Genomic DNA, 24,467 nt, shown 5'->3' on the forward strand with positions numbered 1-24,467 from the left:
AGCAAGGCAAAAACCCTAGCTATCGGAAATGATTATCAAGATTCTCCCTTTCGGTGGTTACCATCTGGATGGGTCAGCTGGACATGCGGCCACGCGTTGTTCCGCGACAGAATCAAAATGATAGTGCAAGTGTTTGGACATGAGAGTACCGCGCGTACGCATGCATCAGAGGCTTGCACTGGTATTTATTACGGCGATCCGTCAGAATCCAAAGCTGGAAGGAAACCCATCCCGTGGACGAACTTGCATGGCATTCGGAGCAAGGTGGCCGCGCATAGGATAAATCATGGGATTTCTGCCGGAGAGAATTAGTTAGCCCAGTTTGCTGGGAAGTATAGGGTTGAGATAGAGACAACATTGATATTGGCGCAAGGGATACAAAAAGGCGAGACGATGTCGCAATTAGGGTAACTTGGTGATTTGAAAGACAGAGCACGGACGGAGTAGAGGGCAGGCGGCTAACCAGCTTCTGACCATCACTTTCAGCAAGGAGGTTAAGAGAAGATTTAAACCTCGAGCCTAAGACAGAGATGCATCCGAAGTCGCTTGACAGCGACGGGGTTGGGAGCGTGCTTCGCGATCCCATGATAGTGACTTTCACGGGCTCGAAAGCTCCCGGAATGGATGTTGATTAGAATACCTTGTTTAAGCCCAGCTAGCAATATCGTTTACCATGGCTTCTGGAGGGTTGAAAATGCAGGTTCATGGAGAGGCTGGATGCCACAACGCCACGCCAGGATGTCGAAGCTCTCATGTCAAAGAATGTAAACAGCATTTTCCGCGATGCAGTTCAGCTTCCACACAGGAGGAAAGCGAATCCCCGGTATGGATGAAGGGGTGCATATAAACAAGTTAGCACGATAGATAGGAGCCCATTCAATCCTGACCAGCCACATGGTCCACAGCAAAGCACCGACCCTAGCAGAAGATAAATCTTGCGCGTAACGTCTTTTTTCCGCCCGTCTCAGCAAGATCGCACCGGATTGTTGAGTCTCACTCAACTCGGAGTCTGAATGACCACAGCATGATGAGCCCCTTTCGAGAAATGCAAGACGCCGTGCCAACGGCGACATGAACTTTAAAACTGAACTACGGTAAGTGATGAGCTCGGAACCACTGCACTAGGTTCTTTATCATCTCGGAAAAATGAGTAGGAACGGCTTACCTGCTCTCTGTCGTTTTCACCACCTCCTACATCATGCACAGAACGAACCACTCAATCAAGAGCAATGTAATCGGCTTTGTTTGCTCACATTGCAGCAGACACTCCCTGCGATATTGATCTAGTAACGCAACGTGCCCCCCTCGTTCGTTCTTACTGAAGAAGACACAGAACGCCCGCTGCGAATTGTACGACGTGGCCGGATGTCTCCGTCATTTTATCCTGGCTTCACTACCGCTCGGTTGCCGATTGATTCCAATGCGGGTGTCTCTTCCATTTGTTGTTCTTTGCTTCAACTGGCCACCAAATCTCATGTGTCCCTATTACACGTCCATCTAACAATGGCGGAAAAAAAATGTGCTGCTCGTTGACCGGAAAAGCTCTCTCGATCTCCAGCCGCCAAAATTCGGTTGCTGAAAACTATCGCGTGTACGTCGCTTCAAAATTAACCACCTTACGCCTTCCTCCCCAACGCAAAGCTTTAGAGCAAAGTTCGAGTATACTATATATGACCCTCCACATATCGTAACCCAGCGGCACGATACCAAGACTGGGGACATGAACAGAAAAACAAATATGGGGGCACTTTGCCGCGAAAGGCAGTCAACGCTTGTGGCTTGTGGTCTGTCTCGTCCCCATTTAGTTTGACGGAACATACCGGTACTTATGCCGCCGCATGGCAGCAGGGCAGGACTCCTCTCCAGGGGCTGAGCATGGAATGATGAAGGACTCTTTCCTTGACCCCGCTGCGGAGGCATTTCTCGAGGAGTTCAGACTCGGTTTGTCCTCTGTGCGAGACGTGAGCACCGAACTCGATCATCGTGCCAAGGCGCTCAAGGCAACGGGAGGGTACTCCTCCGTCTATGCGACTGATTGGACACCGCCAGGTGCTCAGGCCATTCGGGTAAGTTTCAGTGATACTTGCAAATCTGATATTCCCACGATTTACAATGCATACGATGTTGACACATTATAGGTGTGCTATAAAGAATTACGTCCACGTTCCAGCGATATGCCAGAACAAATCAAGCAGACTAGAAAACTGATAAGAGTAAGGGTACAAATCTTCAGTCAGTTAGCACGCATCACATCGCTTCTAGCACCTGACTCGTGAAGTCAAAATATGGAAAGATCTGCGGCACCCCAATGTCCTCGAGTTCATTGGATATGCCATCGTAGGCGAACGCTCCGACATAAAGGGTATTTTGGTGTCGAGGTGGTGCGCCAATGGGAATCTCATGCAGTACTTAAGAGCACATCCGGACTCGAGTAGGACTTTCTTGGTGAGTGTCAGTTTCCAATTGCGTACTGTTCTTCTGACGCGTACCAGGTTTACGGCATGGCAAATGGACTACACTATCTTCACAGCCACAAACCTGCGGTCATTCACGGTGATCTGAAGCCAGTGAGTAGGTCCTTTGATTGCGCATCTTTGGCTCATGGATATTGTCTTAGGAAAATGTCTTGATCAGTGATCAAGGCGAAGCACAGCTTTGCGATTTTGGCCTATCCCGTGCGTTGAATGAATTGTCTACTGGTGCTCAGACGACGTCGACTATGCTTGGGTACACGATACGGTACTCTTCGTATGAAGTTCTCATTGAGGAGGCGAAGACTGTGTTCAGCGATGTCTATGCCTTCGGGTGCACATCTATACAGGCAGGTGTATCTTAATTGTCCGGGACACTGTGGTGAGCAACGCTGGTTCCTCAGGTATTGTTCGATAAACATCCTTTCTCCGACATAAAAAACGACATCAGGGTGATTAGGGCCATTGAGGGCCGAAAACCTCCTTGGATTTGGGATACGAACATACCCATTCAGCGCATTCATTCTAAGTGCTGTGAACCCGATCACGACAAACGCCCATCAATTAGCAACGTCCTCCAAGACCTTGATCAGACCGGCTAGGCATCCCTTCGTTTTCGGACGAGGTGGTCCTTCTCCCAACTGTTGCCATTCGTGTTTCAAACGGGGCGGGTGCCCGCGTTGATGCTTCTAATAACAACGAGCTTCCATCATTCCCAATATCTTCCGCTGCTGCGACAGGCTGGAATACGCTTGACGATCATCCTAGCAGTCCCGCTGTATCTCCCGAGCTGCGAACGAGCTTAATGCGCCAAGCACTAGGTTTGTCAGATACCATATGTCCAATAGGTACAAGCCTGATGATCTCTCACACAGACGTTGGCGCTGTGGGTTCAGTAGGGGTTATAGGAATTGATTCTAGTGTAGGGACTGACTCATACGTTTCTTTGGATGGCCTAGTGCCTTCCATGCCAGCTAAAATCCTTGTGGTCCCTAATACCTATGACTCGGCTGTGACGGATGACTTGTTCTCTTACGTGACTCGACCGTCCCAAGAGACAGTGACAATGGCGACCCAGAGCTTGGAGGGTCCATCCTCTTACAACGATGTCTCCGGCTTGATCGCATCCAATCCCGTTCCCAAGGCCCGCTTCTTAGTACCTCCGACTCCATCTGCTGAGACTCAAAAGGACCTCATCTTCTACTACTTTTCGCGGATATCACAGATACAGTACATCTATGATCGCACCTCGGTCGAAATAATGCATTCGCTCATCACTAAAAATCCACACGGGTGTGTTGCCAGCGCTATCATCGCGTTGTCATCATTGCATGACGCGCGGATGAGGGCCGCTGCAGAAGGATGCAGAATTGGTCATTTGCGGCCGTCCAATTCACATGAGCTTTATTTCAACAAGGCGCAGAATAAGCTTAATTCAGTAGTTAAGAGTGGCCGTTCCTTGACTGAGGAGGCCATCGCGGCACTCCATCTGGTCTCCTATTGGCTGTTCCAAGGTGGCTGGCAAAGCGGGAAAGGCGGAGGTCCAGGCTGGCTCGAAGCCCTCAATGTGGCGTGCGATTGGTTTGAGAAACATAGCGGTAGCGGTCCAGAGCTACTCAAGACGATATACAATTTGAGCCCAGAAGGTCGCTTTGCTGCCCGAACAACCATGTGGTGAGTGCGGAATCTTCCGATATATCCTGAACGGCTGGTTTCGAGTTGCCCAAGGGTTTGACTCCCTTCGTTTTGCCTGAACAGGATGGACATTTTCTCGGGAATAGCTCTTCTTCGTCCACCACGATTTTCTGGCTTATATGAGCATCTTTTGTACTTCTGCCCGCGTCAATCAGACTTTTTCCAGTGGACGCACGGATGCTGTGATGAGGTGATGTTTTGCCTCTCAGCTATCGTCAACTTGGAGCATAACAGGTACCACGATGAGTGCACCACAATGGAGCCTCACGATCGCGAAGTTGCACGCAGCAGTTTTATTCTTCGCTCATACAAACTTCGGACACAACTCCTCTCGATCAATTGTTCGACTAAGCCGGTTTCGGTGCTTTTCACTGAGCCCTTGTCTGCATACCCTTTCACCCATGGCACTCCCAACACGCCGGACAAGTGTCCTACTTCCGAATTCTTCCGCCAGGCTGCACTCCTATACTTAAGCACGGTTACTTCTGGATACTCTCCTTCTGTGCCGCACACTCAAGACGCCATCGTAGCACTGAAGCTAGCAGTGGAAGCTATACCAGTCAGCATGGCAAACAGGGTCGACAGAAGCTTAGTATTTCCGATTTGCCTGGCTGGATGCATGACGGATGATCTGAATTTGCGTGCGTTCTTCGGTGGACGACTGAGAAGCTTAGGTAACGCAGTGGGGAGCCACATTACCGCGCTCCAGTTGATGGAAGCTGTTTGGGATATGAGGGATTCAACGGGTGAGGCTGTGGCTTGGAGGGATGTGATGAACGAGATGAAGTTCGAATTATTGATGGTTTGATGGTGCCCCAGGTGTGCGTCATAATGCTTCAGGTGTCTTTGTTGCTTCGACGTGACTTCTGGATATTATTTCTTTTCCTGTTAGCTGGGAGAACAATTCGATCCCCTGCTTGTTTCCTGGCTCACATTCGTACGCTCCCGCTTTTCACCCCTTCTAGCCTGCCACCCGGATCCTGTGTCTTCCGCTTTGCTGTCATAGTGCTTTCTTTTCTTTGGAATCTGGGGTTGCCCTAAATGGTAATCAATATATTGCCGCATCCAATTCTTGGTGACCTCGACTTGTATTTTTCTCCAGTTGCGGAGTGAGCCAACATATATATACTGACAAAGAATTTAGCCTGACTTGTAGTCCCTAGCAGTCGCGGGTCCATAGAACTTACCGAGTCACTCCAGGTCTACCTCAATTCCCCCAGAATCGTTACCGCCTTACTTATGTGGGTTCCCCCTGGGCTGATCAGAGAGAGTTGTTCCTCATCATATCGTTCATGCACCATCCAAGCTTAGAATCCATTGTAAGTTGAAATTCGTAACAACACCGCGTTCCACTGCACTAAGCATTGAATACGAAGATGGTGTTGTCATTTTACGAACTGATCACGCGGATGTCCGAGTTCATACCACCGGCCCCCGTCAAGCCATCTCCATTCTATTGACCCTGCCTCAGCCTCCAAACAGCGATGAGATACCGATAGTTCCTATATATGAAGATGCCCAAGTCTCACATATTAGGATTAAGACTATGTCGCGTTAGACTCAGACTCGAATAAGAGTTCTATATTGTAAATACCTAGACTGCGACAAGAATTATACATGAGTTATAAGATAAAATACTGAGAAATAGTTCTCACCTCAGACTCGAATAAGAGTTCTGAGGGAGAAAGTCTAAGAAATTTCCTCCCTTATATACGCGACATTCCTGAGTGGCAACGTCGTCGTACAAAGGGAGTTTTAAGTTGAATAAGAAAGGGCAAAACGCCCCCAACGCCTCATAGCGCCCCAGAATAACCGCTACGAATAACCGCCACACAACTTCCCGATGTAAACAAAGTTGGTGTTCTAATATTACACACCTCGGTTCACATCATCTATCCCGTTCGATCTTCCCCCTAAAGAGAGGCCGGGCCACCCGCCTACCAAAAATCGGTTGCGGAAAACTATCACTCCCGACTATTTCGCAATCGTCTTGCGCGACCTTGGTCTGTGCAGTGTGTGCTGCTTCAAATCACCGTATGCCTTCCTCTTTATATTCCAATGCAAAGCCCTAGAGCAAAGTTCGAGTACTTATACTGTATATGACCCTCCACATTCAGCGGCACGATACCAAGAGATAAGATAAAATAGAAAATCTCAAAGAATGTTTAAATTGCCGCGAATGGCAGTCAACGCTTGTGGCTTGTGGTCTGTCTCTTCCCCATTTGGTTTGACGGAATATACCGGTACTATGCTGCCGCGTGGCAGAAGGGCAGGACTCGTCTCCAGTGGGCTGAGCATGAAATGATGAAAGACTCTTTCCTTGATCCTGCTGCGGAGGCATTTCTCGAGGAGTTCAGACTCGGTTTGTTTTCTGTGCGAGATGTGAGCACCGAACTCGATCATCGTGCCAAGGTGCTCAAGGCAACGGGAGGGTACTCTTCCGTCTATGCGACCGATTGGACACTACCAGGTGCTCAGGCCATTCGAGTAAGTTTCAGTGATACTTCCACACCTGATATTTCCACGATTTACAATGCATATGGTGTTGACACATTACAGGTGTGCTATAAAGAATTGCGTCCACGCTCCAGCGATGTGCCAGAACAAATCAAGCAGACTAGAAAACTGATAAGAGTAAGGGTACAAATCTTCAGTCAGTTAGCACGCATCACGTCGCTTCCAGCACCTGACTCGTGAAGTCAAGATATGGAAGGATCTGCGGCACCCCAATATCCTCGAGTTCATTGGATATGCCATCGTAGGCGAACGCTCCGACATAAAGGGTATTTTGGTGTCGAGGTGGTGCGCCAATGGGAATCTCATGCAGTACTTAAGAGCACATCCGGACTCGAGTAGGACTGTCTTGGTGAGTGTCAGTTTCCAATTGACGTACTGTTCTTTTGACGCGTACCAGGTTTACGGCATGGCAAATGGATTACACTATCTTCACAGCCAAAAACCTGCGATCATTCACGGTGATCTGAAGCCAGTGAGTAGGTCCTTTTATTGCGCATCTTTGGCTCATGGATATTGCACCGTCTGTCTTAGGAAAATGTCTTGATAAGTGATCAAGGCGAAGCACAGCTTTGTGATTTTGGCCTATCCCGTGCGTTGAATGAATTGTCTACTGGTGCTCAGACGACATCGACTATGCTTGGGTACACGATACGGTACTCTTCATATGAAGTTATCATTGAGGAGATGAAGACTGTGTTCAGCGATGTCTATGCCTTTGGGTGCACATCTATACAGGCAAGTGTATCTTAATTTCCCGGAACACTGTGGTGAGCGATGCTGGTTCCTCAGGTATTGTTCGATAAACACCCTTTCTCCGGCATAAAAAATGACATCAGGGTGATTACTGCCATTGAGGGCCGAAAACCTCCTGGATTTGGGATATGAGTATACCCATTCAGCGCATTCTTTCTCAGTGCTGTGAACCAGATCACGATAAACGCCCATCAATTAGCAGCGTCCTCCAAGACCTTGATCGGGCCCGGAGCATGACTGTTTACAGTCCCTTACACGGTGGTGTTTCTGTGGAAAGGGGGGTCCACATCAGGGAAATCAATCAGACCGACCAGGCATCCCTTCGTCTTCGGACGAGGTGGTCCTTCCCCCAACCATTGCCATTCGTGTTTCAAACGGGGCGGGTGTCCGCGTTGATACTTCTAATAACAACGAGCTTCCCCATCCACAATATCTTCCGCTGCTGCGACAGGCTGGAATATGCCTGACGCCTCCGATCATCCTGGCAGTCCCGCCGTGTCTCCCGAGCTGCGGACGAGCTTAATGTGCCAAGCACTAGGTTTGTCAGATGCATATGTCCAATAGGTACAAGTCTGACGGTCTCTCACACAGACGTTGGCGCTGTGGTTCAGTGGGGTTATAGGAATTGATTCTAGTGTGGTGACCGACCCATACGTTTCTTTGGAAGGCCTTGTGCCTTTCATGCCGGCTGGGATCCCTAGTCCCTATGACAGCTACTCGGCTGTGACGGACTACTACTCCGACATGACTCGCAGTTCCAGATGCTTGTCGAATGGGGACTGGATCCCCAAGTGGCTGCGGCAATGGTGACCCAAAGCTTGGAGGGTCCGTCCTCTTACAACGACTTCTCCGGCTTAATCGCATTCAACCATGCCCCAAGATCCACTCCTTGACGCTTCCGACTCCATTTACTAAGAATCAGAGGATCTCATCATCTACTGCTTTTCGCGGGTATCAAAGATGCAGTACATTTATGATTGCACCTCGGTCGATATAGCGCATTCGCTCATCACTAAAAGTCCGCACGGGTGTGTTACCAGCGCTATCATAGCGTTGTCATCATTGCATGATGCACGGATGCGCGCTGCAGAAGGGGTATAGTTGACCATTCGCGCACGTCCAATTCCCATGATGTTTATTTCAACGAGGCGCAGAATGAGCTTAATTCAGTAGTTAAGAGTGGCCGTTCCTTGACTGAGGCGGAGGCCATTGCGGCACTTTATTTGGTCTCCTATTGGCTGTTCCAAGGTGGCTGGCAAAGCGGGAAAGGCGGAGGTTCAGGCTGGCTCGAAGTCCTCAACGTGGCGTGCGTTTGGTATGTGAGACATAGTGGTATCTTGAATGGCGGTCCAGAGCCACTGAAGACGATATACAAGTTGAGCCCAGAAGGTCGTTTTGCTGCCCGAATGATCATGTGGTGAGTGCAGAATCTCCCGATGTATCCTGAACGGTTGGTTTCAAGTTGCTGACGGGTTTGAGTTTTGCCTGATCAGGATGGACATTTTCTCGGGAATAACTCTTCTTCGCCACCACGATTTTCTTCCTTGTATGAACATCTGTTGAACATCTACCCGCGTCAATCAGACTTTTCCAGTCGACGAACGGATGCTGTGATGAGGTCATGTTTTGCCTCTCAGCTATCGTCAACTTGGAGCATAACAGGTACCACGATGAGCGCACCACAATGGAGACTCACGATCGTGAATTTGCATGCAGCAGTTTTATTCTTCGCTCGTACATGCTTCGGACACGACTCCTCTCGATCGATTGCTCGACTCAGCCAGTTTCGGCGCTTTTCACTGAGCTCTCGATGGAGTCGTCCTCGTCTGCATACCCTTTCACCTATGGCACTCCCAACATGCCGGACAAGTATTCTACTTCCGAAATCTTCCGCCAGGCTGCACTCTTATACTTGAGCACGGTTACTTCTGGATACTCTCCCTCTCTGCGGCACACTCAAGACACCATCGTGGCACTGAAGATCGCAGTGGAAGCTGTGCCACTCGACATGGTAAACAGGGTCGACAGAAGCTTAGTATTTCCGATTTTCCTGGCTGGATGCATGACGGATGATTTAAACTTACGTGCGTTCTTCGGTGGACGACTGAGAAGCTTAGGTGACGCAGTGGGGAACCACATCACCGCGCTCCAGTTGATGGAAGCTGTTTGGTGTATGAGGGATTCAACGGGTGAGGCTGTGGCTTGGAGGGATGTGATGAACGATATGAAGTTTGAATTATTGATGGTTTGATGGCACCCCAGGTGTGCGTCATAATGGTTCAAGTGTCCTCACAAATGTTGCTTCGACATGGCTTGTTTCTTTTCCTGGTTAGCTGAGAGAACAATTCGATCCCTGCTTGTTTCCTGGCTCAATTCGTGCACTCCTGCTTTTCACCCCTTCTCACTTGCCACCCGGATCCTGTGTCTTCCGCTTTGCTGTCATATTGCTTTCTTTTATTTTTCTTTAGTGGAATCTGGGATTGCCCTAAATGGTAATCAACCTATTGCCGCATTCCAATTCTTGGTGACCTCGCCTTGTATTTCTCTCCAGTTGTGGAGTGAGCCAACATATATATACTGACAGCCTGACTTGTAGTCCCAGCGCTTCACTCAGTCGCGGGTCCATAGAACTTGCCGAGTCACTCCAGGTCTACCTCAATCCCCCCAGAACCGTTACCGCCTTATGTGGGTTCCCCCTTGGCTGATCAGAGTTGTTCCTCATCATATCGTTCATGCACCATCCAAGCTTAGAATCCATCGAATTCGTGACAACGCCGCGTTCCACTGCACTAAGCATTGAATACGAAAATGGTGATGTCATTTTACGCGCGCGGATGTCCGAGTTCATACCACCGCCCTCGTCGAGTATCTCCATTCTATTAACCCTGCCTCAGCCTCACAACGATGAGATAGCGATAGTTCCTATGAAGATGCCCAAGCCTTAGGTTCACATCACCTATCCCGTTCGAGCTTCCCCTAAAGTGAGGCTGGTCACCTGCCTACCAAAAATCGGTTGGGGAAACTATCACTCCCGACTATTTCGCAATCGTCTTGCACCTTGGTTTGTGTTGCTTCAAACCACCGTATGCCTTCCTCCCTATATTCCGATGCAAAGCCCCAGAGCAAAGTTCGAGCATACCGTATATGACCCTCCACATTCAGCGGCACGATACCAAGAGATAAGATGAAAAGGAAAATGTTTGCCGCGAAAGGCAGTTAACGCTTGTGGCTTGTGGTCTGTCTCTTCCCCATTTAGTTTGACGGAACATACCGGTACTTATGCCGTCGCATGGGCAGAAGGGCAGGACTCCTCTCCAGGGCTGAGCATGGAATGATGAAGGACTCTTTCCTTGACCCTGCTGCGGAGGCATTTATCCAGGAGTTCAGAGTCGGTCTGTCCTCTGTGCGAGACGTGAGCACCGAACTCGATCATCGTGCTAAGGCGCTCAAGGCAACGGGAGGGTACTCTTCCGTCTATGCGACCGATTGGACACCGCCAGGTGCTCAGACCATTCGAGTAAGTTTCAGTGATACCTCCAAACCTGATATTTCCACGATTTATAATGCATATGCATATGGCGTTGACATATAGGTGTGCTATAAAGAATTGCGTCCACGTTCTAGCGATGTGCCAGAACAAATCAAGCAGACCAGAAAACTGATAAGAGTAAGGGTACAAATCTTCAGTCAGTTAGCACGCATCACGTCGCTTCCAGCACCTGACTCGTGAAGTCAAGATATGGAAGGATCTGCGGCACCCCAATATCCTTGAGTTCATTGGATATGCCATCGTAGGCGAACGCTCCGACATAAAGGGTATTTTGGTGTCGAAGTGGTGCGCCAATGGGAATCTCATGCAGTACTTAAGAGCACATCCGGACTCGAGTAGGACTTTCTTGGTGAGTGTGAGTTTCCAATTGACGTACTGTTCTTTTGACGCGTACCAGGTTTATGGCATGGCAAATGGACTGCACTATCTTCACAGCCACGAACCTCCGATCATTCACGGTGATCTGAAGCCAGTGAGTAGGTCCTTTCATTGCGCATCTTTAGCTCATGGATATTGTCTTAGGAAAATGTCTTGATAAGTGATCAAGGCGAAGCACAGCTTTGTGATTTTGGCCTATCCCGTGCGTTGAATGAATTGTCTACTGGTGCTCAGACGACATCGACTATGCTTGGGTACACGATACGGTACTCTTCATATGAAGTTATCATTGAGGAGATGAAGACTGTGTTCAGCGATGTCTATGCCTTTGGGTGCACATCTATACAGGCAAGTGTATCTTAATTTCCCGGAACACTGTGGTGAGCGACGCTGGTTCCTCAGGTATTGTTCGATAAACACCCTTTCTCCGACATAAAAATGACGTCAGGGTGATTACTGCCATTGAGGGTCGAAAACCTCCTTGGATTTGGGATACAAATATACCCATTCAGCGCATTCTTTCTCAGTGCTGTGAACCAGATCACGATAAACGCCCATCAATTAGCAGCGTCCTCCAAGACCTTGATCGCACCCGGAGCATGACTATTGACAATCTCTTACACGGTTGTGTTTCTATGGAAAGGGGGTTTCCACGTCAGAAGAACCAACCAGACCGGCCAGGCACGCCTTTGGACGTGGTCTTTCCTCCGACCGTTGTCACTCGTGCTTCAAATGGGGCGAGTGTCCGCGTTGATACTTCTAATAACGACCTTCCATCATCCCCAATTTCTCCCACTGCTGCGACAGGCTGGAATACGCCTGGCACCTCCGATCATCCTAGCAGTCCCATTCTGCCTCCCGATGTGCGGATGAGCTTAACGCCTCAAGAACTAAGTTTTAGATGTCCACCAGGTACAAGCCTGACGTTCTCCCACACAGGCGTTGATGCTGCAGATTCGGGGGAGGTTATAGGAATTGGTTCAGGTGTGGTGACCAACTCGTACGTTTCATTAGAAAGCCTAGTGCCTTTCATGCCGGCTGAGATCCCTACGATCCCTAATACCTACTCGGCTGTGACGGATGACTACTTCTCTGATATGGCTCGACAGTTCAAAGTGGCCGCGGCAACGGTGACCCAGAGCTTGGAGGGTCCGTCCTCTTACAATGACTTCTCCGGCTTGTTCGCATTCAACCATGTCCCCAAGATCCGCTACTTCGCGCCTCCGACTTCATTTGATGAGGGTGGAGCGGACCTCATCTTCTACTACTTTTCGCGGGTATCACAGATGCAGTACATTTATGATTGCACCTCGGTCGATGTAATGCATTCGTTCATCACTAGGAGTCCGGACGGGTGTGTTACCAGCGCTATTCTCGCATTGTCATCATTGCATGATGCACGGATGCGCGCTGCAGAAGGGGGCATAGTTGGCTATTTGCGCACGTCCAACTCCCATGAGCTCTATTTCAATAAGGCGCGGAACGAGCTTAATTCGGTAGTTAAAAGTGGCCGTCCCTTGACCGAAGCGGAGGCCACTGCAGCACTCCATTTGATCTCCTGGTGGCTGTTCCAAGGTGGCTGGCAAGGGGGTTCAGACGGGAGTTCAGGCTGGCTCGAAGCCCTCAACGTGGCATGCGATTGGTTTGAGACACGTAGCGGTATTTTGAACAGTGGTTCAGAGCCGCTCAAGACGATATACAAATTAAATCCTGAAGGTCGTTTTGCTGCCCGGACAACCATGTGGTGAGTGCCGAATCTTCGGATGCACCCCGAGCGGCTGACGATTGTGCCTGAACAGGATGGACATTTTCTCGGGAATAACCCTTCTTCGCCCGCCGCGGTTTTCTCGCTTGTATGAGCACCTACTCAACTATTCCCCCGGTCAATCAGACATTTTCCAGTCGGCGAACGGATGTTGTGATGAAGTCATGTTTTGCCTCTCAGCTATAGTCAACTTGGAGCATAACAAGTACCGCGATGTTCCCAGGACTGTTTTCGATCGTGAAGTTGCACATAGCGATTTTATGCTTCGCTCGCGCAAACTTCGCAAACAACTCCTCTCGATCGATTGCTCAACTCAGCCCATCTCACCCTTTATGATGGAGTCATCCTCCTCTTCTGCATACCCTTTCACTCATAGCAATCCCAACGTACCCGACACGTATCCTACTTCCGAAATCTTCCGGCAAGCCGCACTCTTGTACTTGAGCACGGTCACTTCCGGATACTCCCCTTCTGTGTCGCACACCCAAGACGCTGTCGCAGCCCTGAAGCTATCATTGGAGGCTGTGCCATTCGACATGGTAAACAAAGTCGACAGAAGCCTAATTTTTCCGATTTGCCTCTCTGGATGCATGACAGATGATCTAAACTTGCGTGCGTTCTTCGGTGGACGACTGAGAAGCTTAGATAATGCAGTGGGGAATACCATCACCGCGCTCCAATTGATGGAAGCTGTTTGCGCTATGAGGGATTCAACGGGTGAGGCTGTGACTTGGAGGAATGTGATGAACGAGATGAAGTTCGAATTATTGATGGTTTGATGGTGCCCCAGGTGTGCGTCATAGTATTAATTCAGGTGTCCTCACAAATGTTGCTTCGACGTGACTTCTCGATATTATTTCATTTCCTGGCTAGCTGAGAGAACAATTCGATCCCCTGCTTGCTTCTGGCTCACATTCGTACGCTCACGCTCACGCCTTTCACCACTGTTTCGGGCCCAATTATTGGGTTGCAATATACACTGACAAAGAATTTAGCCTAACTTGCGCTTCACTTGGCCGTGGGTCCATAGAACTTGCCGAGTCACTCCAGGTCTGCCTCAATCCCCCCAGAACCGTTACCGCCCTATGTGGGTTCCCCTTGGCTGATCAGATTTGTTCCTCATGATATCGTTCATGCACTATTCAAGCTTAGAACCTATCGTAACAACGCCGCGTTCCACTGCACTCAGCATTGAATACGAAGATGGTGATATCATTTTTACGAATTGATGACGCGGATGTCCGAGTTCATACCACCTACCCTCGTCGACGAGCATCTCCATTCTAATATTAACCCTGCCTCAGCCTCCAAACAGCGATGAGATACAGACACGTCTTACACACCTCGGTTGGCATCTTCGATGCAAATTGTCTATCGACAATCTCATGTTCGCGCAACGATTGCTTCGAGCCCTCGGACAAATCGGAGAGTGTTGAATGTGCCATCAAACCTATTTACCAATCTATTACGCGACTATTGAGGGGATAACTCAACTCTCCATGTATGGGCTCTGGCGAAACATCTATGCGATGAACCGGCGGAAAAGGAGGCTGCCTTGAGATGTGTTAAATACGACATTGCGAATGCGGGTTGCCGAACTGAGGTCCATTGACGCTCTCGATTACCTCGACCTTATGAAGAAACGCGAAGACGCTCTTCAAGAGGCGCAGATGGCTATTGCAAGTACTGTGTGGGAATGTCCAAAGTGTGGATGATTCTGAAGACGTCATTACGACTGAATCCACTTAATTCGATGTCGCTTTGGATATTCTGCTTGAATTTTCTGCCTGCAAGTCTGGCTGTACATCTTGCATCGACAGCGTTCATGGTCGAAACAGTCGAGCTACGTCCAGTGCACATCTTGTTGAACTGTTCGTCCTAAAGACGTCAGTGGTTTGTAACTTGCGCCTCGACATGGGCCCTCAACATATTTAACTGTCGTCCTCTACGACACTCGCTGTACATGTGCTTCGGATATATTCTCCCGCAGTAGTATACTGCTCTCGACATGCAGTACCATAGGGATGGTAAATGCGATGGGGGGTTCCAATGCTACTGTTTGCTTGACACAAATCATAGGTGCTCTACACGTACCTGGGGCGCCTGGCTTTTGCTATCCGCAGCAGGCAGGCAAGATTAGACGATACTTGACTCGCCTATGGCACGATGCCCGCGCGGAATGACGTTTCAAGGCTTCCTACGGTCGATCGTGTCGCGCGTTTTGACTTGTTGAAGAACAGCGACGTCGAGTTTCAAGTTGTCTCGACGATGATAGCAAGGCAAGAACCATTTACGTACTCGATTGCTAGGGATCCACTGCTTTGTGCTAGGGAAAGGTTACAGTGACTTGCTCTAGACTTGAGGTCCTTCGATCGGAGCGTGTCCTGTGCATGAAGTTTTTTGGCTTGACATAACCGAATCTCTTTAACCATTGATGGGATATGATTCGCTGTGTGGGAGCTTGATTGTAGTTTGGTTCGGAGCGTTGACCCATCAGTGTTTCCACATTTCGATTTGTCTATAAAAATGCATGAGAAGGGTTCATTGCGACTTCGCCCAGACCTCAATCCGCAGGCTGCTTTCTCAGACTCCTGAGCTCTTGTGTTTCTCTTTTCTGGTTTCCGGTCCAGTCGCTCCTGCGCTGTCGAGCCAATGACGAAAACTATTGAAGGAAGTAAAGGCAGGCAAGCAGGCAAATGACTTTGGCATTACTATGTGTACATGGAATCCATATCTGCCTGCTGTAGACGACAAACGAAGTGGGTAACCAAGAACAACACCTATAAAGCATAGGAAACTCAAGAAATAGCGGTGTACATGTCACCGTCAGTTGCTAGTGCACGCGCGCCATCAGTAAGCTCTCGAGGGCTTTGGTTTGAATGTTGCTAAGTCAACAGGTTTGAACCAAGAACTGGATGTAGGGCGGGGCGAGATCTTTCACTTACCTCCAATCTCAGAGTGCTGATTGAGGATACTCTGAAGTCGAGAGCGTAAACGCGAACACACGGCAATTGCATGGTGATAATCAAGAGTAGAAACGCAGTTGTCACAACCTGACCGAAGGGCACAAACTTCGAACAGCAGTTCAGATGATACATCCCCTCCGAATGGATTGACCCCCGCAATTCTGCGTTCATATTGCTTCCTCCACGCAGGAGCACCCTGACAGTCGTTACAACGCCAATTGGTTTCGGCGATTGCGACCTTTGCCTCCTTCAGCGCATTTTTCCGCTTGGTGATAAAGTCAAAGTGAGAAAGCCCATCCACATGACATAGCTCCTCGACTCGTTCTTCTAGCATTGCTTCATCATTGCACTTGAGGTATCGAACGGTCGCCGCTTTGATAGCAGCGTTGATACCGAACCGAGCAGCAATTGCCCATGCTCGAACGGGATTGGGTTCAGCTTCCGTGATCGAAGCGATAGCATCATGTATTGGCTTGACAGCGTACTCAATCTCTAGTTTATCCGCTGCTCTCAGCAGCCGAATCGCATGATCCAGCGAGGTGATTGAAGGTTGATACGGTTTTGGGTAGATCAGACGGACCAGAACCTCGAGAACGTCCGCTTCCTCGGTCATTTCGATAACTGCCATGTCATCCGAACCTCGAGGCTGGGGTAGTTCAAATAATGACTGGAAGAAAGGAGAAGCTTGGCGAAGAATAGTGGTATGAACCCGAAAATCGGTGTCATCGGCACGAAGGATCACATCAGCCCCTTCAAATTCAACGCTGATGAACGTTCTTGTCTGCGTTTCGGCGGAAGGGCGTCCCCCCGCATTACCACTATTGCAGATGAGTGAGCACAATAACCTGAATCTGGAGGCAGACCAACCCAGAGAGCGAGTTGATATATGAAGATGCTGGCAACGTTGGGACTGGCGCATCCGAGTTTGCTACTACGTTCGGGGTTGGCGGTTCTTCTTCGTGCCATGACAGACTTGATGAAAGGGTCAGCTATTAACTGAGCGCAGGATTGCGAGATCACCAAACTGACCTCGGCAGGGCTGCCAGTGCCAGTGCCATTGACGTATCTTCAGCCTCCGATGGTAGGTCGCTTGACGGAGCCAACAGATGGGTAACGGCGGAACAGTTCGCAGGATAGTACAATGTGTTGATTAAACATATATAGAAAGGTGTGGCGCTCACGCGTGACTTGTGCTCTTGGATCGACGACTCTTGAAACCGTGTCACGGATTAAGGGCGTTCGATTCTACCACGGTCATGCGTGGTTCAACACGCCTCGGTAGAGATGTGTTCGATCGGCGTCAATATCAGTATTGGAAATCAAGCATGAACGTTTGGCTTTACAATCCGTGGGAATGGCCGAGACAGGCCACTGGAAGAGAGTGAGAAGAGTGTGTCCCTGCAGTTGCTGGGAACATTAATATTCTCGTACAGCATTGTCTAACATCGTGCATGTAACTGGCTGGAACTACACGGTAATACGGATAAGGCGGTGGCGTACAAACTTCTTCGCTAGTCACGACTCACCATGCATGGAACTTGAAGAACAATAGTCATAACAAGATCGAAATTGAGAAGGACTGTAATCGGACAGGATCAGAGCGCACCTAATGTGAGATGCGGCGCGAAATAATCTAGAAAGCCAGAAGTTGGGTAATCGCCACGAAGTTGCCACTTTCTGATATGAACTAGCTGGAAACACCAACGGCCATAAGGATTCTGTATTGGATGCCGCAGTACAAGTTGTGCGTCACAACCCAGGTATCAACCGTATCAACCACACGGAGCAAGTATGGATATGCTAGAAGTTGCGGCCCAACGCCACCGGTGGTCAGGGCCGAAGGTTGCCTGGTACAAACGTTGTCAAGGCGAGGTGCCCGGGCCGCACACACTTGCATTGGGAGGCCGGAGCGCTTTGAGGCATGATCGCCACCCAACCTTTCTCATTTCCCTTCATGTTGCCACTCGATCCTCCTTTGTTTTCACGCTCTCGGTTTCACCTCAGTGGCGTAGAGCCCGCATTTATGTATGCAAGGATAGGACCAGCCAATACTTTGCTAATACGAGTATCGCCACAGTGGGAATTGGAGTTGCGTAAAAAACCATTTAAAAGATGGTAAAATATTATCATTTTTACTACGATTTGAATAATATTTTACCATCAAATCCATGGTCCTTTACCAGGATTCCATTACCACGCTTTTGAGGGTAAATGACCTATATTTTCTTCGTTTTTGACCACGATAATGATGGTAAACGGTCAATTTACCATGGTGCAGTTGGTAATTTACCTGCTCCGACTTGGTCATTTACGACATTTTTGATTGGTAAAAAACACAGCTATTTGTGGTCATTTCCGACCATTTTCGTGGTAATATACAGTGAAATCGAGACTACTTCTATCAGGTCGAATTACGAGAGACATGAATGAGAAAAAGAACCGATGGGGATTGATTTGAACAGCGAGCTAGAAATAAAGTACGACCCGAGCTTTGACTCGATCAAGCATGGTCCACGTAACCTAATGAAAATGCAAGAAGTCATGAGTCTGAGAGTAAGATGACAGAGGAACAAGCTTATGAGTAGCAGATGCAAAGCTCAACTCTTGCAAGCAACACCGTGGCGTACCGTACAGGGCCTTGGCCTGAGATGGGCCAGGTTCATTGATTCGGGCTTTCTTCTGTCGTGGGGCTGTCATAATGGTGACCACGTTCCACCACAAGTGTGGCCTTTGGGCAATGCCATAATGGAGGCTGGGAAACTCTTGTTTGCCGTTGGATAATGAATTTCTAGGAAAAGCTATTATATCTCATTCATCAATGAGTTAGAGACACATAAAATTGCGAAAATTCATGTGAAAATGCGCAAAGACGCGTAAAGACGCGTTGAAACACGCCCAGGTAGGAGGCCTTCATAGGATCGCTGTTGGTGGAGCAGTACACTGAGTGTCCATGACCTTGCAGATTTATGAGTACTTGCCTCGGAAGGATGTTTGGGGGGAGGTTGGCTAGTTGCGGAGGGAAGAGAAGGTTGAATTGGGAGAAAATGAGCAGATCTAGGTGACGCGCGGGTAGAGTGAACGATGTGTGAAGTAGTACGGAAATTGCCGAGAACAACATCGCCCGATCTCAGTCTAAGCACCACGCAGGACTCCAGCCTCTATGACTTCGTAACAATAACAGTATCTGCCCATTTCCCCTACCATGGAGGACATGTCTGGGAGGGGTTCTTGCTGTGGCCTCCCAGACTGCATCATCAGGCGCCATCTTCAGCTTGCTGACCTCAGTGCGATCGATGCACTTAGAGTTTTTCCAGAGAGGGAGACAACTGGATCTGATGCCCATGAAAGCCCAGAGAACGGTTCACTCGGTTTTTCCTATGATTTACAACACCCCTTGCACACGATGAGACAGCCAGCGGCCCCGACCCAGTTGACTCGCTTAGAAGCACATCGAAATTTTACTACATCTTTATGTGCCGGCTTCCATACTCGGGGCTCCTCACAACAAGAAACATATTCCCAACGATCTCATTGTCATAAGATTGCGATCTATTGTACAACAAGCCCCATCAACATATCATCAAGCCTTTCCGGAAATTATGCCTCGCTGGGGAAAGTCATGGACTGTTGGGGGAGGCGACAAGTTCTCCACCCTGTGGGCCCAAGAACGGCGAACCAAGTACAGGGGCTCATCCTTTGTCCGGGTAGGAGCGCCTAAAATTTTGTAACTTCCACTATTGAGCTGACCTTCACTGCTGGTACGAAGTCGCGGTGGACTCAAATCCCCAAGTACGTCGCGAAATCCCGCTTGTGAGAAGGGTTTGTTACAGCGAGCTTCATGAAATACTCAAATGTGTCGTTCCCAGGACTCTTTGGAACAAGCATGCCCATGCGGCATCTTCTTGCCCTTGTTTCGGACAGCAGCGCTTATATGGACGCAACCTCTTTCACCAAGCTCTCCGACACCACTCAAATTATCGCACTCACATCGGTCTCATCAGTCAGCTGTGGCCACTTTCTTTGTGGCACGAATTCTCGTCGTTGGGCCATCATTGATCACAGTTGCGAACTCGTGAGGCCAATTTTTAGCGTTGACAATGATGACTACTCGAACATTGCCACTTCCCATTATCCGCACACCTGAACTCTGTATAATATGTCGCAGCTCGAATACCATGAATTGAGTGGTAATTTACGAATTGAGGAGTCTGGTATTTAACTTCGCGAACGTATATTATAATTTACCATGATAAAAATACCACGAAAACTGTGGTAAATGGTGAAAAACCAGACAAAAAGTAGTTTTTTACGGGGCTTTACTTCCCACAGTGTCGCGTTGCACAGTTCGCGGGTGTAAACAAACAGGATAGTGAGGGGGACCCTCGAGCCTTGTACCTGCTCACAATCAAGTACATACTTGGTTAGCAACTCATAGAGATTATTGGAAGTACGTGTACGTGTACTGCATATTTCTTGCTGCTTGATAAAAGTCGCGTCTCGATCCCGAATTGCACAATAAAGGACATCTTACAAAATGCTGTTCGAATGAATCACTGACTCACTCTAGCTCTGTCTTCCGGGACCCTTTCCGATTCCTGGGTAATATGATGAACCAATGTCATTTACACGTCGACGGCAAGAAAAATCCCTGGTTCTTGGCACCATCCCAGTACAGGCTGCTTGCAGCGGTCTCAGACGACAAACCGTTATACGTCAATCATTTTCTCGAATCCTTCCCCAATCCGAGAAGGAAGCCTTGCGCAATCGAAACGTCATGAAGATTATAAAGACGCCAGTGATGTGCATGTACCAATTTTCCATGGAAGTTCCGGATCTCATGCATAATCTTGATCAACTACTGTGATCAGCATGCGTAGTACCGCACCGCGTTCATAAGTGAGTAGTACATTATCTGCGGCTCTGAATTGGGTACGAGTATGTACCTTCACAGCGTGGATCCGCCCGCATGTTCTTTGACACGTCTTCTCATATTCGATCACCGTGCCGAGCGGCTTGCAGTCAAGTCCCCGTAAAGTCCCTGTACCTAGTTATACTGCGAAGAGTGTTGAGCACTTTATAATGTAGGGTAAACACATCACGGATGAGGGAGTGCTCAAGATTAGCTGGCGAACCCTGAAATCTATGCCGTGGACGCGTAGCTCTAGTGTGAAGCCCCCAATCGCGGAGATAACATATATTACATAGTAAGTACTCCTTTAGGGAATATTTACAGCAGCGAGGATAGTCTTTAGGGTGCAACGCAGTCTATCTCTCGCGGTCCGAGCTTCGTTGGAATGGAACGTTCCAGGGCAACCCAGACAACCTCCTAAATGACAACACAGCTCGAAAATTGAATCCTGGGTGATTTCTGGCGCAAACGGATTCTGTCCCGCTACGCGAGTAAGATAGATAGCCTTCCACCTCGGGCTTGAGCTCGAACATGAAGGACAACCCCATACCACGTTCAACACGGCGGCGCGTGCTTGACGCAAGACATCCCTCTTTACGGTCAGGAGAGTGTTGTACCTCAGGGCGTGGATACGTTGAAGTGCGCAGACAGGAGGTGTCAGGAGGTCATCGTCCATTCGAATGAACCGCCTCGCTGCTGCATTTTTGCTTCCTTCTAACCCATAGTGCTCTGCTATCGCCCAAGCACGCAAAGGATTCGGCTCCCGGCAGAGGAAGTCGGCAATTCCGACCAAAAGTGGACATTTCGCACAAGAAACTTGAAACTCAACAGCACCATTGTAGGCCTTCAAGATGGCATCGAGCGAATCAAATGTTGGTTTCTGCTCCAAAGGGTACATGTATCGAAGCAGAGCCTCCAACAGGGTGCCAACGAGAGGCACTTCGACATAGTCCTCATCACGTAGAACGTCAATAGAGGCAGAGAATCGGGGCGATGCGAGCCGGAGGATTAGGGAATGAACCTTAAATTCCACCATGTCCAACGAGCGCAGGATGACGTCCCCATCGTTGAATGAAAAGGGCTCGCGAAATGTTCGTGCCACGATGCGGGGACGCGAGGGTCGGGCTGGAGTAGCTACAGATGATGATCGTGGCGCACATGCCAGCAATGCATCGTGAGGCCGGCGGTGGGTGGTCGGAGCTACAACTGGCGACGACGCTTCGCGTATCGCGCATGCTGGCAATGTATCGGCCTGAGGTCGGCGATGTGTGAGAATAGCGACAGGGGGCGACGTCTCTTCAAATATCGGGCGTGTTAGCACCGTGCCCTGGGGCCGATGATGAATGGGGGCAGCTGTAAGTGGTGGCGGCACTTCTGTGGGTACTGGAAATGTATCGTGGGGCGGGAGATGAATGGAAATAGGTGTAGCTGGTGATGATACTGCTTCACATATCGCGTGTGCTGGCAGTGTATCCTGGGGTCGGCAATGGGTGGGAGTAGCCACAGGATGTAACGGCTCTTCACGTACCTCGCGCGCTGGCAGTTCCTGTGGTCGGTAATGTGCAGGGAGAGCGATAGGATGTCGGGGCACTTCGCACATTTGGGTTTCTGGCACCGGCTCCTCATGAAGCCACTTCCCATCGATTGACTCACATGACATCGTTTCAAACACGTCCGGACACTCTCCATTTTCCATACTTTCCGTGCCGTACGGTGGATAGCCAAGGGGTGAGTGCAGTCGCGCTTTCCTATATGCAGAACCGCCAACGGGATTGTATTTATATATCATCAAAGGACCAGGAAAGATATTCCGTTCGCATCGAGTAGATGCAATGGACGACCCTACACACGAGGCGAAACACTTGTTTTTCGATTGGTTGGAATGTGCTTGCGGCTTAGGGAGTATAACTAGAACCCTAAGCGGCACCCAGTTTCGAATGGGTAGTTCTTCTCGGGACTCGAAATCAATAGTCCCTATCTAAAATGATTATCCTAAGGACCAGTTGGACATGCGGCCACGGGCTGTCCAAGAACCAGGTGTTAGTGCAAGTTCGCAGCATGAGAGAACCTTCGGAAGCTTATATTAGAAGGCAGGGGCATTATTACGATGATCCATCAGGATTTAAATGGAGTCCCAAGGCTGGGAGAACACTTCCACGGAGGGGGATGAATGTGTATGGCATTCAGAGAACGATGGCCACACGACATGGAACTTTTGGCGCTGAGAATTGATAAGCTAGATTGGGTAGTCCCGGAAAAGTATAGGGCTAGAATAGAGACGACACGCCCTCAATATCGGGAATGGAACCAAGGGGCACGGAAAGGCAAGACGATGTCGCAATTAAGATTTCAGGACTTGCTGGCATGTGAGTCTGCCATGGTTCGAATGCAGACAGAACATGATACCCCTTCTCACATGGAGTAGAGAACTAGAGATCCTACATTGGTCAACAGGCGGCTAACAAGCTTCTAACCCATCGCTTTCAGCAACGAAGGGACAGCCCAAGATATAGAGCACGGAGACGCATCGCTCCACAGAGACGGGTTAGGAGCGTGCTTGACGGTCTCGCGGTGGCGACTTTCGTGAGCTCTGGGAATGGATGTTTCGAAACCTTGTTAATCCCGGAAATATTGTTTGCCGTGAGCACAAACCAGAACGTCTGAGTGTTGGCTCATGAAGAGAGGCTACGGGGTCACATCAACCTTCGCGTCTCAGAAAGCGCAATGTTTTCCGCGATGTAGTTCGGCTCACACACCGGAGGAAGGCAAATCCCCGGCGTGGTCACGGGCCACACGAAGGATTCATAAGTTGGCGCAATGGATGAGGACCCATTAGATCGGCCAGCCGCATGGCCCGCAGCTGCGCACCGTCCCTAGTATATAATGTCGCGCGTAACGTCCTTTTTGGCCTGTCTTTCAGCAAGATCACACCAGATTGATTCAGAGTTCGAATGGGGTCTCAGAGCCACAGATCGCTCGTGATGAACCCTTTTTAAGAAACCCGAGACACTACGCCGAACGCGAGATGTGCGGCAATCCACGAGATAAAGCGCGGCGGAACTTCCCGCGATCTTTCCATCAAATCAGTCCGATGGGGCATCGCAACTTTGCACTTCTTCAAACCAACTGCGTTAATGTTCGTAAGACAACATGATACCCCACTGGCAAATTTACACTGGTACTCGTGACTTCTTGATGAACTCTGCCAGATGCCCTTCGGTTTCCCCCCTTGAGTGTCGTGAGACTCAGACTGGCCCAGGCCTGAATTTCTTGAATTGTGAGTACGAGTGGAGTATGTGAGCCTCCGGCTGATCGATCGTCGGCAGTTCCGCATGGGCATTCCCTGCTCTCCCTTGTTGTCAGATTTGAGCGACTAACAGACAGGGTTGTACACGTACTCACCATTCAAAATACAGGTGGGGAAGAGAGTTATGTATCATAATTCTTTGTGGTTTCTTCTTCA

General features: G+C 49.3%; 8 protein-coding genes across 8 annotated transcripts; 7 read left to right on the forward strand and 1 right to left on the reverse strand.

Annotated features, from left to right (window-relative positions):
• The first annotated feature begins 1,770 nt into the window (after positions 1–1,770).
• EI90DRAFT_2084711 (kinase-like domain-containing protein) lies at positions 1,771–3,091 on the forward strand. Its single transcript, XM_039052551.1, has 8 exons — positions 1,771–1,784; positions 1,849–1,961; positions 2,050–2,066; positions 2,139–2,213; positions 2,263–2,445; positions 2,493–2,567; positions 2,618–2,853; positions 2,923–3,091. The coding sequence occupies exons 4-7, from the start codon at positions 2,175–2,177 to the stop codon at positions 2,834–2,836; spliced, it is 516 nt and encodes a 171-aa protein (XP_038921944.1). The 5' UTR covers positions 1,771–1,784; positions 1,849–1,961; positions 2,050–2,066; positions 2,139–2,174; the 3' UTR covers positions 2,837–2,853; positions 2,923–3,091.
• Positions 2,972–5,091, forward strand: EI90DRAFT_2084529 (fungal-specific transcription factor domain-containing protein). The gene is made up of 3 exons (XM_039052548.1): positions 2,972–3,292; positions 3,347–4,145; positions 4,230–5,091. Exons 1-3 carry the CDS (start codon positions 3,277–3,279, stop codon positions 4,972–4,974), a joined length of 1,560 nt encoding a protein of 519 aa, XP_038921945.1. The 5' UTR covers positions 2,972–3,276; the 3' UTR covers positions 4,975–5,091.
• Positions 5,092–6,603: 1,512 nt separating this feature from the next.
• EI90DRAFT_3036066 (uncharacterized protein) lies at positions 6,604–10,024 on the forward strand. The gene is made up of 15 exons (XM_039058673.1): positions 6,604–6,653; positions 6,726–6,800; positions 6,850–7,032; positions 7,081–7,155; positions 7,215–7,418; positions 7,473–7,520; positions 7,583–7,697; positions 7,742–7,819; positions 7,852–7,991; positions 8,028–8,159; positions 8,192–8,261; positions 8,353–8,491; positions 8,527–8,853; positions 8,930–8,982; positions 9,074–10,024. The coding sequence occupies exons 3-15, from the start codon at positions 6,988–6,990 to the stop codon at positions 9,685–9,687; spliced, it is 2,040 nt and encodes a 679-aa protein (XP_038921946.1). The 5' UTR covers positions 6,604–6,653; positions 6,726–6,800; positions 6,850–6,987; the 3' UTR covers positions 9,688–10,024.
• A 1,180-nt stretch (positions 10,025–11,204) lies between these two features.
• Positions 11,205–11,845, forward strand: EI90DRAFT_2085055 (kinase-like domain-containing protein). The gene is made up of 3 exons (XM_039052552.1): positions 11,205–11,321; positions 11,384–11,458; positions 11,509–11,845. Exons 2-3 carry the CDS (start codon positions 11,393–11,395, stop codon positions 11,725–11,727), a joined length of 285 nt encoding a protein of 94 aa, XP_038921947.1. The 5' UTR covers positions 11,205–11,321; positions 11,384–11,392; the 3' UTR covers positions 11,728–11,845.
• A 409-nt stretch (positions 11,846–12,254) lies between these two features.
• EI90DRAFT_2085199 (fungal-specific transcription factor domain-containing protein) lies at positions 12,255–13,998 on the forward strand. The gene is made up of 3 exons (XM_039052553.1): positions 12,255–12,364; positions 12,474–13,105; positions 13,164–13,998. The coding sequence occupies exons 2-3, from the start codon at positions 12,651–12,653 to the stop codon at positions 13,906–13,908; spliced, it is 1,200 nt and encodes a 399-aa protein (XP_038921948.1). The 5' UTR covers positions 12,255–12,364; positions 12,474–12,650; the 3' UTR covers positions 13,909–13,998.
• A 1,939-nt stretch (positions 13,999–15,937) lies between these two features.
• EI90DRAFT_2084567 (uncharacterized protein) lies at positions 15,938–17,450 on the reverse strand. Its single transcript, XM_039052550.1, has 2 exons — positions 16,075–17,450; positions 15,938–16,014 (listed from the first exon to the last, which is right to left on the reverse strand). Exons 1-2 carry the CDS (start codon positions 17,012–17,014, stop codon positions 15,980–15,982), a joined length of 975 nt encoding a protein of 324 aa, XP_038921949.1. The 5' UTR covers positions 17,015–17,450; the 3' UTR covers positions 15,938–15,979.
• A 949-nt stretch (positions 17,451–18,399) lies between these two features.
• EI90DRAFT_3036089 (uncharacterized protein) lies at positions 18,400–19,189 on the forward strand. The gene is made up of 3 exons (XM_039058674.1): positions 18,400–18,615; positions 18,723–19,016; positions 19,074–19,189. Exons 1-2 carry the CDS (start codon positions 18,602–18,604, stop codon positions 18,874–18,876), a joined length of 168 nt encoding a protein of 55 aa, XP_038921950.1. The 5' UTR covers positions 18,400–18,601; the 3' UTR covers positions 18,877–19,016; positions 19,074–19,189.
• A 34-nt stretch (positions 19,190–19,223) lies between these two features.
• Positions 19,224–19,898, forward strand: EI90DRAFT_3036091 (uncharacterized protein; the record flags this gene model as incomplete). Its single annotated transcript, XM_039058675.1, has 1 exon — positions 19,224–19,898. A coding segment is annotated over exon 1 (506 nt), but the record flags the coding sequence as incomplete, so codon positions are not given.
• Between the last annotated feature and the right edge of the window lie 4,569 nt (positions 19,899–24,467).

Source organism: Cantharellus anzutake (assembly GCF_015039405.1).
Source record: "Cantharellus anzutake strain C23 chromosome Unknown EI90scaffold_5, whole genome shotgun sequence".
NCBI lineage: Eukaryota > Fungi > Basidiomycota > Agaricomycetes > Cantharellales > Hydnaceae > Cantharellus > Cantharellus anzutake.